General features: G+C 65.9%; 3 protein-coding genes across 6 annotated transcripts in view; 2 read left to right on the top strand and 1 right to left on the bottom strand.

Annotated features, from left to right (window-relative positions):
• The first annotated feature begins 432 nt into the window (after window positions 1–432).
• On the top strand, window positions 433–2,695 carry DOHH (deoxyhypusine hydroxylase). Its single transcript, XM_084302452.1, is given in 8 exon segments — window positions 433–458; window positions 594–731; window positions 733–867; window positions 869–899; window positions 1,109–1,185; window positions 1,301–1,399; window positions 1,401–1,539; window positions 2,245–2,695. Coding segments are annotated over 7 exon segments (900 nt in total). The 5' UTR covers window positions 433–458; window positions 594–623; the 3' UTR covers window positions 2,556–2,695.
• A 4,177-nt stretch (window positions 2,696–6,872) lies between these two features.
• SMIM24 (small integral membrane protein 24) lies at window positions 6,873–8,122 on the top strand (the record flags this gene model as incomplete). Its single annotated transcript, XM_084302590.1, has 4 exons — window positions 6,873–6,945; window positions 7,637–7,754; window positions 7,876–7,914; window positions 8,038–8,122. 4 exons carry the CDS (start codon window positions 6,873–6,875, stop codon window positions 8,120–8,122), a joined length of 315 nt encoding a protein of 104 aa, XP_084158716.1.
• Window positions 8,123–12,347: 4,225 nt separating this feature from the next.
• Window positions 12,348–16,110, bottom strand: part of NFIC (nuclear factor I C) — a 43,626-nt gene continuing 39,863 nt past the window's right edge. For all 4 annotated transcript variants that reach the window (XM_084302672.1, XM_084302671.1, XM_084302673.1 and 1 more), the window contains one exon: window positions 12,348–15,136. In XM_084302672.1, the coding sequence (XP_084158798.1) occupies window positions 15,119–15,136 (18 nt within the window). In that variant the 3' untranslated portion in view covers window positions 12,348–15,118. The remainder of the gene's footprint in view (window positions 15,137–16,110) is intronic.

Raw genomic sequence — 16,110 nt, 5'->3', positions numbered from 1 at the left:
GGTACCCCTGGGGGGCACTGGGGCAGCTCAGGGACTATGGGGCCGCCCTGGGGGGCAGTGGGGCAGCCCAAGGTTTATGAGGCCGCCCTGTGGGGAGCCCAGAGGCCGTGTGGGGCCGTGTGGGGCCGCCCCCCCCCCCCATGGTCACCCCACACCCCCAGGGCGCTCCCCAGCTCCCCCCCCCCCGCACTCCCCCCCCCGCACTGCGCATGCGCCAGCGCTGCCCACCTCCTCCCCCTCCCCCTCCCACCCCTTCCCCCGGCCGCTCCCACCCGGCGGGGCGGGGCTGGGGGGGGGGAGGGAGGGGTTGGCGAGACGGCTCCGTGCGCACGCGCGCTATGCGCGGGCCCGGCTCCCCCTGCGCGCGGAGCTCCGGGTGGGAGCGGCCGCGCGGTCACGTGGGGGCGCAGCATGGCGGCGCGCGGTGAGTGCGGGGCCCGGCGGCGGCGGCGCTGCGGGTCCGTTCCGCTTCCGGGTCCGGGCGGCGCCGGGACCCGCCCGCTGCGTTCCGGGCCACCCCCCCACACCCCCCTTCTCTCCCGGTGCACCGGGGCCGAGCCCGCGGCCCCTCTGAGCCCTTTCCCGGTCCGCAGGAGCCTGACGGGGCCGGAGCAGCGGGAGCCATGGTGACGGAGGAGCAGGTGGCCGCCGTGGGCCGCACGCTGCTGGACGCGGCCCAGCCGCTGCCCGCCCGGTTCCGGGCCCTCTTCACCCTGCGCGGCCTGGGCGGCCCCCGAGGCCGTGGCCTGCATCGGCCGCGCCTTCGGGGACGGCTCGGAGCTGCTGAAGCACGAGCTGGCGTACTGCCTGGGCCAGATGCGGGACGAGGCCGCCATCCCCGTGCTGCTGGCCGTGCTGCGGGACGCCCCGCCAGGAGCCCATGGTGCGGCACGAGGCGGGTACGGGCCCCGCGCAGCCCCCTCCCCGTGCCCCTTTGTGGGGCTGTTTGTGGTGTTGGGGTGGCGGTGTCAGGTCTGTGGGGTCGGTGTCAGGCCCGTGGTCCCGCTGTGGGGCGGGGTGAGGCCCTGCTGGGGAGCACGGTGGGGCTGCCCCCACCCTGACGCCTCCCGGGGACACCCCGCTGCCTGCTGGTGTTTCTTTCCTGCAGGTGAAGCCCTGGGCGCCATCGGGAACCCCGCGGTGCTGGATGTCCTGAAGCAGTACTCGGAGGACCCCGTGGTTGAGGTGAGTCTGGGGGTGGGCTGGGAGCGATGCCAGCAGCAGGCGGTCCCTGGGCTGTGCTCCCTGCACTGCTCGGGGCCGTCCCGCATCCCGGGCCGCGTCCTCCTCGTCCCCACAGGTGGCAGAGACGTGCCAGCTGGCTGTCAAGAGGCTGGAGTGGCTGCAGGAGCACGGCGAGGAGCCGAGCACCAGCCCCTACCAGTCGGTGGATCCCGCTCCCCCCTGCCGAGGAGAGGGACGTGGCCAAGCTGCGCGAAGCCCTCCTGGACGAGGCGCGCCCGCTCTTCGACCGCTACCGAGCCATGTTCGCCCTGCGCAACCTGGGCGGCCGGGACGCCGTGCTGGCCCTGGCGGACGGTAAGGGCCCGGCTGGGGCCTCCCGCTGCCTCCTCTCTGCGGGTTAATCCAGGATTGGCCTTGCCTAAATCCAGAGCTGTGCGGCTCCTTGAGCTGCTGCTTCTAGAGCTGCCTTCCCCGCTGTTCGCTCGCAGAGAGGGCGCAGCCTGTAACTGGCGGGGGGTTTGCTGGTCTGAGCTGGTGGTTCCTGGTGCCAGGGACCTGTTTTGTCTCTCCTGGAAGGTCTGAGGCCACCCAGCCTCATCCTGGGCTCCAGAGATTGTTCTGGAGAGGGCGTGAATGTGTCCTGGCCAGGGAAGGGGCAGAGCACAGCCCCAGACCCTGTTGGTCCCTCTCTGCTGCCCCAGGGCAGTGGTCGATGCCCTCCGGCCACCTGCTGTGAGCTGAGGGCGTGCTGCTGCCACCGGCCGAGGTGTGCAGAGCTCTGGGACCTCATCTCACGGCTTCCCAGCCCTGCAGGGCTTCCTCTGCAGCACGGGCAGGCTGCTACACGCGTGGGGCACTGCTGTCCTCATGGCTGGGCAACACAGGGAGAGGGAGCAGCACGAGACCCTGCCCCCAGAGCCCCACGGGTCCGGAGAGAGGCAGCTGTGGGCTCCCAGCCCCATCTGACCGCCCCACACCTCCCCCTGCCCCACAGCGTTTGGGTGGGGGTCAGGTCGGCACCGCGGCCAGCTCTGGGGACTCACTCTCTTCTCCCCGCAGGGCTCCAGGCCGGCAGCGCCCTGTTCCGCCACGAGATCGGCTACGTGCTGGGCCAGATGCAGGACGAGGCCTGCGTGCCGCAGCTGACGGCCGCGCTGCGCAGCCGCACCGAGAGCCCCATGGTGAGGCACGAGTGCGCCGAGGCCCTGGGCGCCATCGCCCACCCCTCCTGCCTGGAGACCCTGCGCGCCTTCGCCCGGGACGAGGAGCGGGTGGTGCGGGAGAGCTGCGAGGTGGCGCTGGACATGTACGAGTACGAGAACGGCTCCCAGTTCCAGTACGCCGACGGGCTCTGCAAGCTGCAGGCCTGAGCCCGGCCGGGCGCGCCGCCTCCTTCCCCGGGCGCGCTTCCCCCGACGCGCCTCCCGCGGGCACGGCTCCGCTGCCCAGCCGGCGGAGGCGGAACTGGGTTTGCTGTCTGGCACCAATACAGCTGCTTTCTGCATCCAAATCCAGGCTGAGCTGCTTGCCCCCCCCGTTTCTTGCGTCTGCCCTTCCCCTTGTCTGGGGGCTCGCAGCGGGCGGGCTCTCGCTGCGTGTTGCAGCCCATCGCGGCGGCTCGGGGCGCGTGGGCTCTGCCTTCCCACCTGAGCTTCGCCGGAGGGTCAGGGCTGGCTTCGGGCGCTCGCTCCTGTAGGTTGGCGCTGAGCCTCGGAATTGCCCTCGGTGTTGGTGCCGAGCCGGGGCCCTCCTTCCCTCCGCAGCTGCCGGGGCCTGTGGGTTTGGCCTCTCCTGTCGGGCAGGCTGGCTCTGCGCTGAGCTTTGCCTGATGCCTGTCCGTGCAAGGCTGCGGAAGCCTTTGCCCTGGCCAGGTCTTTTCTTTCTTGGCTCGGAAGATTTGGCCACGGGTTTTCTTTCTGTGGAATGGCAGCGCAGTGAGGGCTGACGGGGTGAGGCAGAGCCTGCCTGGACTTCCCCCGTGTTGAAGCAGAGCCGGAGGGCGGCGGCTGCCCGCCTGCTGCCAGCACCCACCCCAAATCCCCCGGGCGCACGCGGGGCTGGGAGGAAATAAAGCACCGCCCCGGCCATGGGTACCGGCGTGAGCAGAGCCGTGATTTAACCCCGCAGGGTCCAGCCCCATTTGGGGGTCCCTGGGGCTGCCCTCACAGCCCCCACGGGCTGAGCCGTGCCCCGAGTCCTCACGGTGCTGCCGCGTGGGGTGTCCGTGCCAGCCTCCTGCTGCCGGCACCGCTCCCCTTGTCCAAAGTCTCTGCGTGAGTCACTTGGGCTCGATCCTCGCAGTCCCCAAAACCACTGCTCCCCCCCTGCTGCGGCGTCCCCAGGGCTCTGTGATGGGGCAGGGAGGGAGCGGGGAGCCCCAGCACGGTCCCAGTCCGTTCCAGCTCAGGACCCCCGTGGCCGTTGCTCTGTGGCACCACGATTTTGGTGGCCAGGAGCCAGACGGGTGCCTGAGCGCCGCGGTGTGGGTGTGAGGCAGAGGATGGGGGCCCCCAGCTGCCAGACCTCGGTTCCTCTGCGCTGCTGACAGCCAGCTGCTGGTTTCACACCCGTGCAGAGGCGCCGGCTGTCGTGTGGCTTCTCGCCTCGCTCCCTCCGCCCCGCGCAGACCGCGGGTGGCAGGCGGCTTTGGGGCAGCACCGCCGGGCCTTGGGGCGCCGCTGTGCCCACCCGTGACCCCTGTGGGTGCTGGGGACGGGGACGTGGGGCGGGGGGCCACGCCATTTCCCTCGTGCCCCGCTGTCGGTGCCCCACGGGAGTTCAGGTTTCGGTGTGCCAGGCGCTCCCCGGCATGCTCGGCCCCCGTTATCGCACGGGGCTCCTCCAACCCTTGCTCCCTGCTTCCCGGCGCTGATTTTCCATCAGTGAATCACGCAGCCCAGGCAGGAAGCGATGCCAAATTTTTGCCTCTGCTCCCCCCTCCCCCATCTCCTCCCGCCTGCCTGCAAAAAAACCTCAACTCCTCCAAGTGCCTTTTAAGCCCGAATTGGAACGAAGGCGGCATTTTTGCGGCCGGGATCTGGCCTGGGCGCAGCAGAGCCGGGACGTGCGCGGGGAGGAGGGCCTGGGCGCAGAGCCCTGCCTTGGCACCGGCTCCGGCATCACAGGCACCTCCATCCCTCCCTGGCGATCCCACCCCGGGAAGGGATTGGGGTTTTTCCAGCTCTTTTAGGGTGCTGGAGGGGGACCCAGATGGGACCCGGGGTGCCAGGACTGCTGCAGGCCCCCACCTGGCCACCAGCTCTGGTGCTGAGGGCAGCGCTTTGGGGCGGTGCTGGGCCCTGTCAAGGACTTGGTGCCATCTGCTTGGGGGATTCGGGGCCTGCAGGGGGATTTAGGCGGGGGGGGGGGAGTGTGCCCGAGCTGGGGGTGTCCCTCCCCCTCCCTGCCTTTGGGGACTCCCCGGCTCTGCAGCCGATTCCCCGCTCACAAGGGGACGCGGGTCCCTGCAGTGCCATGTGATGGGGGGATTTTGGGGACCCCCCCAGCCACCTTGGACACTTCTTGCCCCCCCCCCACGCTGAGCTCGCCCGGGCTGTGCCCGGATTACCGGCACTAAGCTCCTTCCCGCGGCTGCTCTGCCCTCTGCGCCGGCGAGAGGAGCACGGGGGGCGTGGGGGAGCCGTGGGAACCCCGATGCCGCTCGTCCCCCGCGTCCCCCCGCGTGGCAGAGGCTTGGGTGGCTCGGGGCCGGGGCACGGGGGGAGCTGGCGATGGCCCTGCCGGGGGTCTCTGTGCCGCGGCAGCTGCTGCAGGCCCCCCCCGAGGAGGACGGGGTGCTCTACGTGGAGTACAAGCCCCCCGCCCTGGACAGCATCCGCCTGCCCCGCTATGTCGTCTACCTGGTGATGGCGGCCAGCCTGGTGCTGGTGGTGGCGTACGCCATCGTGGGCCACCTCATCAAGGACCTGGTGCACGACTTCGCTGGTGAGTCCCTGGGGAGGGGGGGCTGGGAAAGGACACGGGGCTGACCTATAGGGTCCTTGTGGGGCTGGGTGGGGGGCGAGGGGGGACCCCAACCAGCCCAGAGGGGTAACGGGGTGATGGGGATGCTGGGGCACAGGGTAGGGCCCCGCTGGCTGAAGGGGTGAATTTTTCTCCCTGAATCGGTGCAGGATGAGGCCTGCTGGGCACACTTCAGGTTTTTGCTGCATTGCTCCAGGGCTGGGGACCCCCCCGGGTGCCACGGCGCTGCCCACGGCCCCGTCTTTGTCCCCGCAGATTGGGCGTTCGGGCCCAAGCCAGAGGAGGAGAAGGCGGTGATGGGCGAGGGCGGCGCGCTGGAGGTGGAGTGGCCGGAGGAGGACGGGGCCCTGCCGGAGGAGAGGCCGCAGGGCGAAGGAGCCGGCGCTCTGCCCGGCATGGACATCCCGCTGGGGCTGCTCTCCGCCACCCCGCGCGGCTCCATCACCTTCGCCGACCCCCACAAGAAGAGGTTTTTCTAGGGGGGGCCCCCGCTGCGAAGCCCCCCCCCGTCCCCTCCCCGCCGCTCCGGCCCCGTCCCCCCGCACCGCGGTGGTGCCAACGCGCGCGGCTCGGAGCTGCCATCGCACCCCAATAACCCCCCTGCCCCCCGACCCGCTGGGGCGCCCCGACCTTGGCCCTTGGTGTGGGACGTGCTCGGACACACGGACACACAGACGGACGCACGGACACAGAGGCGGGCGCTGGGGGGGCGCAGACACAGATGCGCCCCTGGGTGTGGGCGCAGACCCTCGGGGCGTGCACAGACACACGGAGACACCCGGACGGACAGACGGATGGACGGACGGACAGGCGGACACCCGGCTGTGTGCTGAGGATGGGGTTTGGCCCCCGCCAGAGCCGGGCCCCGCAGGATGGGGCAGGGCTCGGCAGCACCCAGGGGTGCCCCCAAAGCCGATCTGAGCGGGGGCAAAACACCCCCGAGCCTCTGGGAGGGGGCAGCGTGAGCGGGGGCTGCTCTGTGCAGACCCCCACCCTTAAAGCAAAGCCCTTCGCTGGGAACCCCATCCCCACACCCCCAGGGATTCTTCACCCCCTCGGGGAGTTGCAGTGGGAGGGGGCCCCGACGGCGCCCACCCATGGGTGCTGCCCCCGTTTGTTTTCTCCCCGAGGATGGTGCGAGGCAGAGCGGAGCCGCCCGCGGCCGTTGCCAAGGTCTGGGCGATAAGGGCATTAATATTTACCCGGTTATGGCACCCAGCACTCCCCAGGCACGTGGGGGGCAGCGGGGAGAGATAAGCCCCATCCCTCTGTCCGTCCGTCCAGCCCCCCACCCACCCGTCCCTCTGTCCGTCCGTCCGTCTGCGCCCACCGGGCAAATCCTGCCCCTGCTGCGTGAAGCCGCTCTTCCCAAACAACACCGACAAAGCCCCAAATCTGCCTCTTCTCCACCCAAAACTGCGCTGCTCCCACGTTCCCCAGGGGCATCTCCCCAGCTGCTCCCAGTCCGCCCAGTCTCCCCAGTGCTGGTTGTGCTGTTCCCCTGGCGCTGTGTCCGGGGGTCCCGGCGGGTGCTGGTGGCACAGCGGGGCGGAGGTGCCACCACCCGGGGGTTAAGGGCACCGCGTTGCCATGGCACTCGGTGGCACTTGTCCTCCTGAGCCCAATAAAAACCGCCCCTTGGCCCCGGGTGCAGGGAGCAGTGCCACGCGCGCTGTAGGATCGGGCCCCTCCGCTGCCCCGCGATGCCGAGGTCCCCGCAGCCCCTGGGGCTGCTGCTGCTGCTCACCCTCGCTGCCACCGCCCGGGGACAGGACAGTAAGTGCCACCAGCACCCCGCTGCCCTCCCCAGTATGACCAGTCTGCCCAGTGCCTCGCGCACCGGCACTGGCAGCAGCCATTCTGGGGGCAGAGCAGGAAAATTTGGGGGTGACTGCTCCACCCCGTGCCAGGCACCCCGTGCTCACGGGGACAGGTTGGCTGTGGCGGGGGTGTCTTTGTCACCTCACTGGGCCTCAGCACCCCAGTGTCCCCCAGTGCCGGGCTCAGGACCCTACACCCTGTGATGTTGGGTGCTGTCCTCTGCGGCACAGGGCTCCCCTGTCCCTATCTCTGTCCCCATCCCAAACCCTGTCCCTGTTGCTGTCCCTGTCCCCATCCCTGTCCCTGTCCTTGTCCCTGCCCTCGTTGATGTTCTCATTCCCATCCCTGCCCCTATTGCTGTCTCTGTCCCCATTGCTGTCCCTATCCCTGTCCCCATCCCCAATGCTGTCCCTGTCCCTATTCATATTGTTATGTCCCCATCGCTGTCCCCATCCCTATTCCTATCCCTGTCCCTGTCCCTGTCCCCATCCCATCCCTGTCCTTTTCCCTGTCTCTGTCCCCTTCCCCATCCCCATCCCTGTCCCCATCCCATCCCTATCCTTGTCCCTATTCCTGTCCCTGTCCCCATCCCTGTCCCTGTCCCTGTGGCTCCTTCCCGTCCCCACGGCTGTCCCCGTCCCTGCAGTCGTGGTCTCCAAGCAGTGGCAGCCGTGGCTCATTGGCCTCACGGCCGTCGTCGTCTTCCTCTTCATCGTCTTCGTGGCGCTGCTCGTCAACCGCTTCTGGCAGCTCAGGATGCGCAGGTGGGGGCCGGGGGGGGCTGGGGGGGGCTGCAGCGGCGCCCCCCACCCGGGACAGGGGGGCGGGGAGGGCACGGTGCTGACCCCTCATGTCCCCTCATGTCCCCTCGTGTCCCCCCCGCAGGAAGCACGGAGCCCCTGAGGAGCCGCAGGCGATCGGCAGGTACCAGCCCAGCCCCAGCCCTGCCTCAGTTTCCCCTCTGGGGGGTCCCACGCGTGGGAGTGGGGTGGGGGGGGGGTGGAGTGGGGCAGCACCCCACTGATGGCCCCGTCCCTGTCCCCGCAGGCTGGAGAAGGCCGCCTACAGCAACGCGGCGGCCGACAGGGACAGCGAGGACGAGCGGGAGCACAACAAGGCCACGTCGCTGTGACACGCGTGGGGCGAGCTCCGGCCCACCCGCGGCCGCGGATCCGCGCCGGGTTTTGCGGGACGCCGAGAGCCGAAAGGCCCCGGCTGAGCGCAAAGCCCGGCCTGGAGCCCGGCCCCGCGGGAATGGATCGAGGACGGCGCCCCCCCACGGCAGCCCGCGGGACCCGCGTGGGGGCCGCGTGATGAGAGCCCACGGGGGAGGCTGTGGGCGGCCCCCCCCGCTGTAGCCCAGCAGTAAAGCTGCCAGCCCGCCCCCGCCTCCCGTCTCTGCTGTTGCTGCGCGTGGGGACGGGGCCGTGCCCACCCACGCGTGGGTGCGGTGGGGGGGGGTGGGTGGTTGGGGGGTGCCCCCCGACCCCACGGGACCCCTGGGTGACACGGGGAGGGTGGGGGTGACGTCATGAGGGTGCGTGGCGCGGTCACGTGGATGAGGTGATGATGTCACGGGGGGGGGGGCAGCACCCCACGCGTGGGTCACCCGTGGGTGCCCCAACCCCGTGTCCCCCCCCACCAAGTGTGGTCCCCACGCGTGTCCACGGGGAGCCACCACCTCCTGCGTGGGGCGAGGGCACCCACGGGTGGCAGCACCCCCCCAGGCAGTGCCTGCCCCGCCCCGCAGCGCCCCCACGCGTGTCTCGGTGTCCCCCGTGGAGGCGGCGAAGGAAGCGCGGACGCGGCGTGGAGTTGAAGCATAGCTTGTTTAATTTTTTATACATTTTTTCGTCTTTTTTTTTTTTAAACTTTTCTCTTTTCTCCTTTTTTTTTTTCCTCCGCTTTTTTATTTTTTTGTCTTTTTTTTTTCTCTCTTTTTTTTTTTTAATCCTTTTTTTCCTTTTTTTTTTTTTTTTTTGCATAGGGGAGGGGGGCGAAAAAAAAAAAACGAAACGGAAAAAAAAAAAAAAAAAAAAACGAAACGGAAAAAAAAAAAATCCAACCGAAAACCAAAAATGACCAAAAACCAAAAAATGACCAAAAATGACCAAAAAAAAAAAAAAAAACCCACAAAATTCCCTAGCCACGTTCGGGAGCTGTATGGAGGCAGGCGCGGCGGGGGGGCTGCGTTCGTGTACATGGAGTAATCAAATATCGAGAAGCTCCGGGGAGGCGAGCGGGGGTCCGGGGGGGGGCAGCATGCAGGGGGGGGTGCACGCGTGGGGCCGGGGGGGGGGCAGCGGCGCCCCGCAGAGCTCACCCCCCGCAGCGGCACAGGGGGGGACGCGGGGAGCGTGGGGGGGAGCTGGGGGGGGTCACCCCAATGGGGGGGGGGGCGTGAAGGGAGGGGGGTGGGGGGGGGGCAAGGAGCCCCCCAAAAAAGCGGGCGCGGGCGGCCGGCAGCGAGCGAGAGGCACTGCGTGGGATTTTTGGTATTGGTGTCGTCGTGGGCCCGCCGGCGGCCCCGCCGCGCTTTTTTTTGGGGCCTTTTCTTGCCTTTCGGTTAGTTTTGTTCTTTTTTTGTTTTGCGACCCCCCCCCTCCCCACACCCCAAATTTCCCCGACCCCCCCCCCCCCCAGGTCCATCCATCCCCGGCCCGCGGGTGCTGCCCGTGGGTGAGGGCCGGGGAGCAGCGGCTCCAAACGGAGAGGACGAAACGAAACCAAACGGGAAAAAAAAATTAAAAAAAAGGAAAAAAAAGAAACAAACAAACAAACAACAACAGCAGACATATATATATATATATTTATATATATATATATTCCTTACTTTGCCACTTAAAGTACCTTAACTGCGTGTCGGCCCGCAGGGACCCGCGCCCCCCCCGCCCTGCGGCCCCATATATATATATGTGGGTGTATATATATATATATGTACAGGGATTTATTTATAGGTCACGAGGACTTTTTCTTTCTTTTTTTTTTTTTTTTTTTGAAATTTTTTTTTGTATTTTTTTCCCCATTTTTTTTTTTTTAAACGCTTTTTCAACGCAAACGAGTACTAAAAACAACCCCCCCTCGGGGACTGTAGTGCATGAGAACCGGAGCGAGCCCCGGGCAAGGGGACCTGGGCTTGTGGCGGCGCGGGATTGTGTCCCCCCCCCCCCCTAAAAAAACCTGTCCCCAAGCCCCTGGGGGGGGGGACACCCCGCGATGACCCCCCCACCACCACCGGCGGAGCTGATTGTGGCCACCCCGGGGGGGGGGCTGAAAAAAAAATCACGGCGAAGGGTTCAAAAATAATAATAATAATAAAAATTAGTGGTCGGCCCCCCCTCCCCGCCCCCGGCCCCCCCCCCCAGCAAGCCCCCCCCCAGGCAGCCTGGGTGGTGGGCGGGGGGGGGGGTTGCATATTCCCTTCGGCTGGGGGCCGCGGGGGGGGCAGGATGCGGCCCCCAGCGCAGAGCGGAGCAGTGCAAATATCCCGGGGGGGGGGGGGGGGGGGAAGGGGGAGCGCTCCCTGCCCCCCCCGGCCCGAGCCTCCCTCCTTGGGGGGGGGTGGTGCGTGGGGAGGGGTGGGGGGGGAATCCGTGATTTTTTTTTTTTTTGCTTTTTTTGCCTTTTTTAACATTTTCTAAGGTGCTTTTCTTGCCGAGGGCGGGTTTTTAATGTTTTTTTTTTTTTTTTTTTGGGGGGGGGGGTGCGGGCCCCCCCCCTCCACGCAGGCGAAGGCAGCAACGGGGGGGGGGGGAGGGATCCGGGGACCCCACGGGGGATTCCCCACGGCGCGCATGGCCCCGGCCCGAGGGGCGCCCGCGCCCCACGCCCCCCCCCACGCCCCGCGGGCTGGGGGGGGCCCGGCCGGGGGGGGCCGCGCTGCCCCCGCTGCTCCGCTCCGGTCACGGGTGAGAAATGTTTATTTCCTCATTTATTTATTTTTTTTTTAAATTTTTTGCTTTAAACTGAAATTTTTCTATCCTTAACCCCCTTTTTTTTAATTTTTTTTTTTTTTACAATTTTCACATTTTTTTTCCCCATTTTTCCGTATAATTTTTTTTTTTTTCCCCTCAACTCGACGCTAAAAACTACCGCTACCTGCGTTGCATTGTCCTTGCAGAAACCAATACTGCGCCGTGCAGCTCCAAAGGGGAGGGGGGGGGGGCTCCTTGGGACCCCCCCCCCCCCCCCAAAAAAAAATAAATTGCCCCCCCCCTCCCCGATCTGCACCTGCCCCCCCCGGGTGGCCGAGCCACGACCGCATCTCCTCAGCGCCAAGCAGCAGCGAGGCCCCCCCCGTGCCCCCCCCCGGCTCACCACGACCCCCGTCGGTCCTCGGCCGCGTGGGTTTTAAGGCAAATTCTGGATTTTTTGGGGGTGCGCGCGGCTGGGGGGGGGGGGGGGGGGCTGCAAAAGCCCGGCCCCCTCCCCCGAGGATGAAGCCGGTGGGGATGGGGGGGGGCTGCGTCCCCCCGGGGGGGGCACAGCTACATTCACACGGTTCCATTCCTGCCACGAGAGCAGTCGGGCTCAGCCCCCCCCCCCCGGCGGCAGCCCCCAGCCCCATTTCGCAGCGTTTAGAGGGGGGGGGGTCCCATGGTCCCCCCCCCACTTTGAGCTCCCACCCCACTGCGTCCTCACGCCTCGCCTGGACACACTGCGGGGGGGGGGACGACACACATGGAGGGGGGGACACATGGAGGGGGGGGGGGGGTCCCCACCAGCATTCCACCGCCCCCCCCCCCCCCTCCTCCTCGCCGCCTTTGGTTGCTGAAAGCAAAAAAATGAACATTAAAAAAAAATAATAAAAATAATGAACTAATTAAAACAAACAAACAAAAAATACAACGAAAGGAAGGAAAAAGAGGCAAAGCGAAGGGGCGCGAGGCCCCCGGCCCCCCCCCCCCGGCCGCCGGGCCCCCCCCGGAGCCGCAGCCCCAGGGGTATTGCATATTCGGTGTGTTCGGACAGGGCGCACTCGGCATTAACAACTGGAAGACGTTTAACGGGGTGGGGGGGGGGAGAACAACAAAATCGGTAAAAAAACAGAGAAAAAGGGACTTTCCGGCCCCGCGGCCCAACGCAAGAACACGACATGCAGACGGCGAGCGGGCGGCGAGCGGCCGGGCCCCCCCGGCCCCCCCTGCGGCGGGGAGCCCCAGGCATGCAGCTCCTCCTGTGCGGTGAGCCCGGTTCTGGTAATACTTAGTCTTCGAAGGCAAGGCACATCATGTGGTATAAAATTTCGTGCAAATTAGGAAAACATGGATTTTTTTTTTTTTTTACGGCTTTTTTTTTTTCTTTTATACAGATTTTTTTTTGTTTTTTTTTTTTTTGTTTTTTCTCTTTTCTGAAGGGGGAAGGTAGAGCCGGTTAATACAGTCTGCCATGCACAGCATCAGCCATCCACGGATGGGTTGAGCCAGGTCACGAGATCCTGTTAAAGCACCATGCAGTTTATTTGTCTTTTTTTTTTTTTTTTTTTTTGTCTTTTTTTTTTCATGTGTTTCTTTTTTCATATCCTTAAAAAAAAAAAAGTTTCCCTCTCCGCCAAGCGCGCTCTCTCTTTTATTTTTTTTTCCTTTTTTGTTGTTTGTGGCTTTTCTTCTCATCGTCTTTTGTGTGTGTTTTGTGTTTTTTTTTTTTTCCTTTTTTTTGTTTTTTTTTTGTTTTTTTTCCTTTTTTTTCCCCGGGATTTCCTGCGTCAGCCCTTTCCCCGCGGTGCCACGCTGCGCCCAGGCGGGCAGGATCCGGCCTTGCTGGGCCATCCCGGGGCTGCTTGAAAGGGGGGGGGGGTGCAAATGCTCTGGGGGGTGGCGGGGGAGGCGAGCAGGGTGCGGGTGCAGGTGCGGGGTGCGGGCGGTCCATGGGGTGCCCCACGGGGCGGCGGCAGTGGCCTTGGGCCATCCCTCGGTGGCTTCGTGCCGGTGTCCCCGCGGCCGTGCCATCACCTTGCGGGAGGCGTCGGGGCCTTGGCCAGCCCCTGCTCGTCTCCGGGTGCCGCGTGCCGGGTCCCCTGCTCTAAGGCACTGCCCGCGGCGCGGCGCGGCCGGGTCAGACCCGCTCGGTCCCCACGTCCCCTTGCTGGGCGCGGTGACATCTCGCCGTGGGATGGGGCCACCGCCGGGCTCTTCCTCGTGTGCTCGCCGTGAGCGACGCCTTGGTGCCGACGCACTGGTGCCGATGGAGCGATGCTCGCCGTGGTGCTGGCACGGCGACGGTGCCGGTGGGCGATGCTGCGTGGCGATGGCCTGGTGCCGGTGCCAAGGTGCGGTGCTGCGGTGGTGCCAACGGGCGATGCTCCGGTGCTGGCGTGCAAAGCTCGGGGCCAGCAGGCGATGCTTGGTGTCACCGTGCGGTGCTCGGTGCCGGTGTGCAGTGCTTGGTGCCGGTGTGTGGTGCTCCGTGCCGGCGTGCAAAGCTCGGTGCGGGTGTGCGATGCTCGGTGCTGGCACAGCGATGCTCCAGCAGTGGGGGCTCCTTCGGGACCCAGCCCCTGCCGCCCTCCCCGCCGCGCCACGGCGAAATTGAGGCACTTGAAGCAGCGGGCAGGGTGCCCCCGCGGTGGGGCTGGGGCCGGGGGCACGGCGGGGGCTCTGTGGATGGGGGGGCTCCGGGAGCGGCTCTGCGGTCGCCTTCACTCTCGTCCTCCTTTTCTCCATCGTTTTTTAATTAAAAAAAACAAAAAACAAAAAACGAAAACCAAAAAAACAACAAGCCAGCCATCCCAGCAAGCCAGTGCCGGGGGCTCCCGTCTCTTCTTCCTCCTCCTTGTTCTCCTCCTCCTCCTTTTTTGTGATTTTTTCTTTTTTTTTTTTGTTTTCTTTCTTTCATTTTCTTTCTTTTTTTTTTTTTTAAGATTCCCTCTTAAAAGTGCATTTCCTACAAAATGTGCAACACAATCGAACCCTCTCGTCGCAAGTCCACATGGTACCTGTCCACAGGAATGCATAGCTCGGACACACGGACGCACGCCCCAACACGGCCCCGCCACCCCCCCCGGCACCAGGACACACAAGGACACACGGGGACACGCGGGGACATGTGGGGACGCACGGGGACACGCGGGGACAGGCGGGGACGCAGGCTGTGCAGGCTGTGGGGAGCGAGGAAGGCATTGCACAAAGACGGGTGACCGGCGTCACACCACGGGGAGCGCGTCGGGAGCGTCCCCACGCCGTGTCCCCATGGGTAACGGGGTGCCACCGCCAGCACAGGTCCCCAGCCCTGCCCGTGTGTCCCCCTGTCCCCAGCCCCTCTCCTGCAAGACCTCCTGCCAGGCCATGCTGGCCACCGCGTCACCGTGTCACCACGCCACCGCACCGCCACGCCACTGCATCACCTTGTCACCATGTCACCATGTCACCGTGTCACCGCGTCACCGCTTCACGGTGTCACTGCATCACCCCGACACCGCACCACCCGTCCCCAAGGCGCGACCACGGCACAGAGCATGGGACCGGGAGCCACAAGACAGCGAGCGCGGCCACGGCCACGTCCCGCGGGCGCCGTCAGGACGCGTCCCCCCCGAGGGCCACCGCCACCCCCCCGGCCCCCCGAGAGCCTGCGTGGGGGTCCCGGGGGGAGGAGGGCAGCGCGGGGGGGTTTGTTCTTTTCTACTCACATAGAGGCAAGAATGAAAGAGTAAAGACAACTTTGCATAAACAGCCCTCTGGCGAGCGGGGCTGCGGCCCCACTGCTGCTCCGGGAGCACCGCTGTCACGAGCTGCGTCGGGTCTCGGGCTCAGTCTCGCCGCGGGGCCGGCCGGCGGGGCAAATAGTGTTCGGTTTTTGTTTGTTTTTCTGGCAAATCAGATGTGGATGCGTTGCCGGGGGGGGGGGAAGGTCCTCGTAGGGTGTTTTTTTTGTTGTTTTTGTTTTTTTTTTTCTGTGTGGGTTGTTGTTGTTTTTTTGTTTTTTTTTTTTCCTTTTTAAAAAAGTTTGAACCTTTTCCTTCTTCCTTTCCCTCTCTCTTTCCTTCCGGGATGGGTTTTGCTTGTCGTTGTCGTCGTTAGTTCGTGCTCTCCGTCGTCACCGAAAGGCTGGGCCTGGTGCTCTGGGACGGGGATTTTCCTCTCAGGGTGCCTAAAGCAGAGGAGAAGGGAGGCGAAGGGGTGGCACGGCTGCGTTATCCCAGGTACCAGGACTGCCGGAGAGAAGAGAGAGGCGCCGTTAGTGCTGTGCCCCACGGGCCGTGCCCCCTGCCTGCGGCAGCCCCTGGGCCTCCGTGTCAGCACGTGCCCCCCCGCCACCCTCCCCGTGCCTCAGTTTCCCCGTCTGGAGCTGGGGGGACCTGGCACGTCCTCGCCACGCAGCCCCGTCCCGCTGCGCCCTGTGTCACTGCACCGTGTCCGATGTCCCCTGTGCCACCGTCCCCGCCGCGCTGCCACCCTGTGTCCCCGTTCTGCTGGGATGTCCCCGAGCCCCTCCCTCCCTGCTGTGCCAGGACCCCCTCCCCGGTGCCGTGTCCCCCTCCCAGGGTCCCCGTGGCACCGTGCCCGGTGCTCCCCGGCCCCAGCAGCAGGACGGGTCCCGCATGTCCCCGCTGTGGTCCCTCCTGGAAGCCACCCTCACGCTGTGCCCCCCCCCAGGCTCCCCACCACTGCCCCACACCCCGAGGCGACTTTGGGGACGTTTTCACCCTGACAAAGGCTGGGATGCTCCCCAGGGCTCGCCCCCTTTGGGGACAGCGGCTGTCCCCAGCGCAGGGGGTGGCAGGGCCGGGGGTCCCACCAGCCCCACTGCCGGCCCCCCACCGCCCTCCCATTGTCTCCGGCCGCCCCAAGTCCAAGTTCATCCCCGATGACCTCATGTCTGGTTTCCGTTGGCAACGAGACAGCTCGGGGGCCTCCGCTTCCCTTAACCCTTCCCGGCCCCGCCACACATGATCCGAGAGCGCCAGGTCTCAGCCGCCCTGGCCAGGGACGCCGGCGCCTCCTGCGTCCCCCCCAGCCCTTCTCCGACGTTCCCCAAAGCCCCCCCAACACCTGCGAGCACCCCAGCTCCCAACACTGCGCCACCAGAGAGACCTCTCCAGGTCTGGGGACCTGCCGTGGGTGGCACGTGGCTGGGGACAGCCCCTCCCCGGACACGGCTTTGTTTCCCCTTGCCTCAGTTTCC

The sequence above is a fragment of the Netta rufina genome, assembly GCF_964035555.1.
Source record: "Netta rufina genome assembly, chromosome: 28".
NCBI classification, from domain to species: Eukaryota; Metazoa; Chordata; class Aves; order Anseriformes; family Anatidae; genus Netta; species Netta rufina.
Note: the sequence above shows the minus strand (reverse complement) of the source record. Positions and strands in the feature narration are given on the sequence as shown.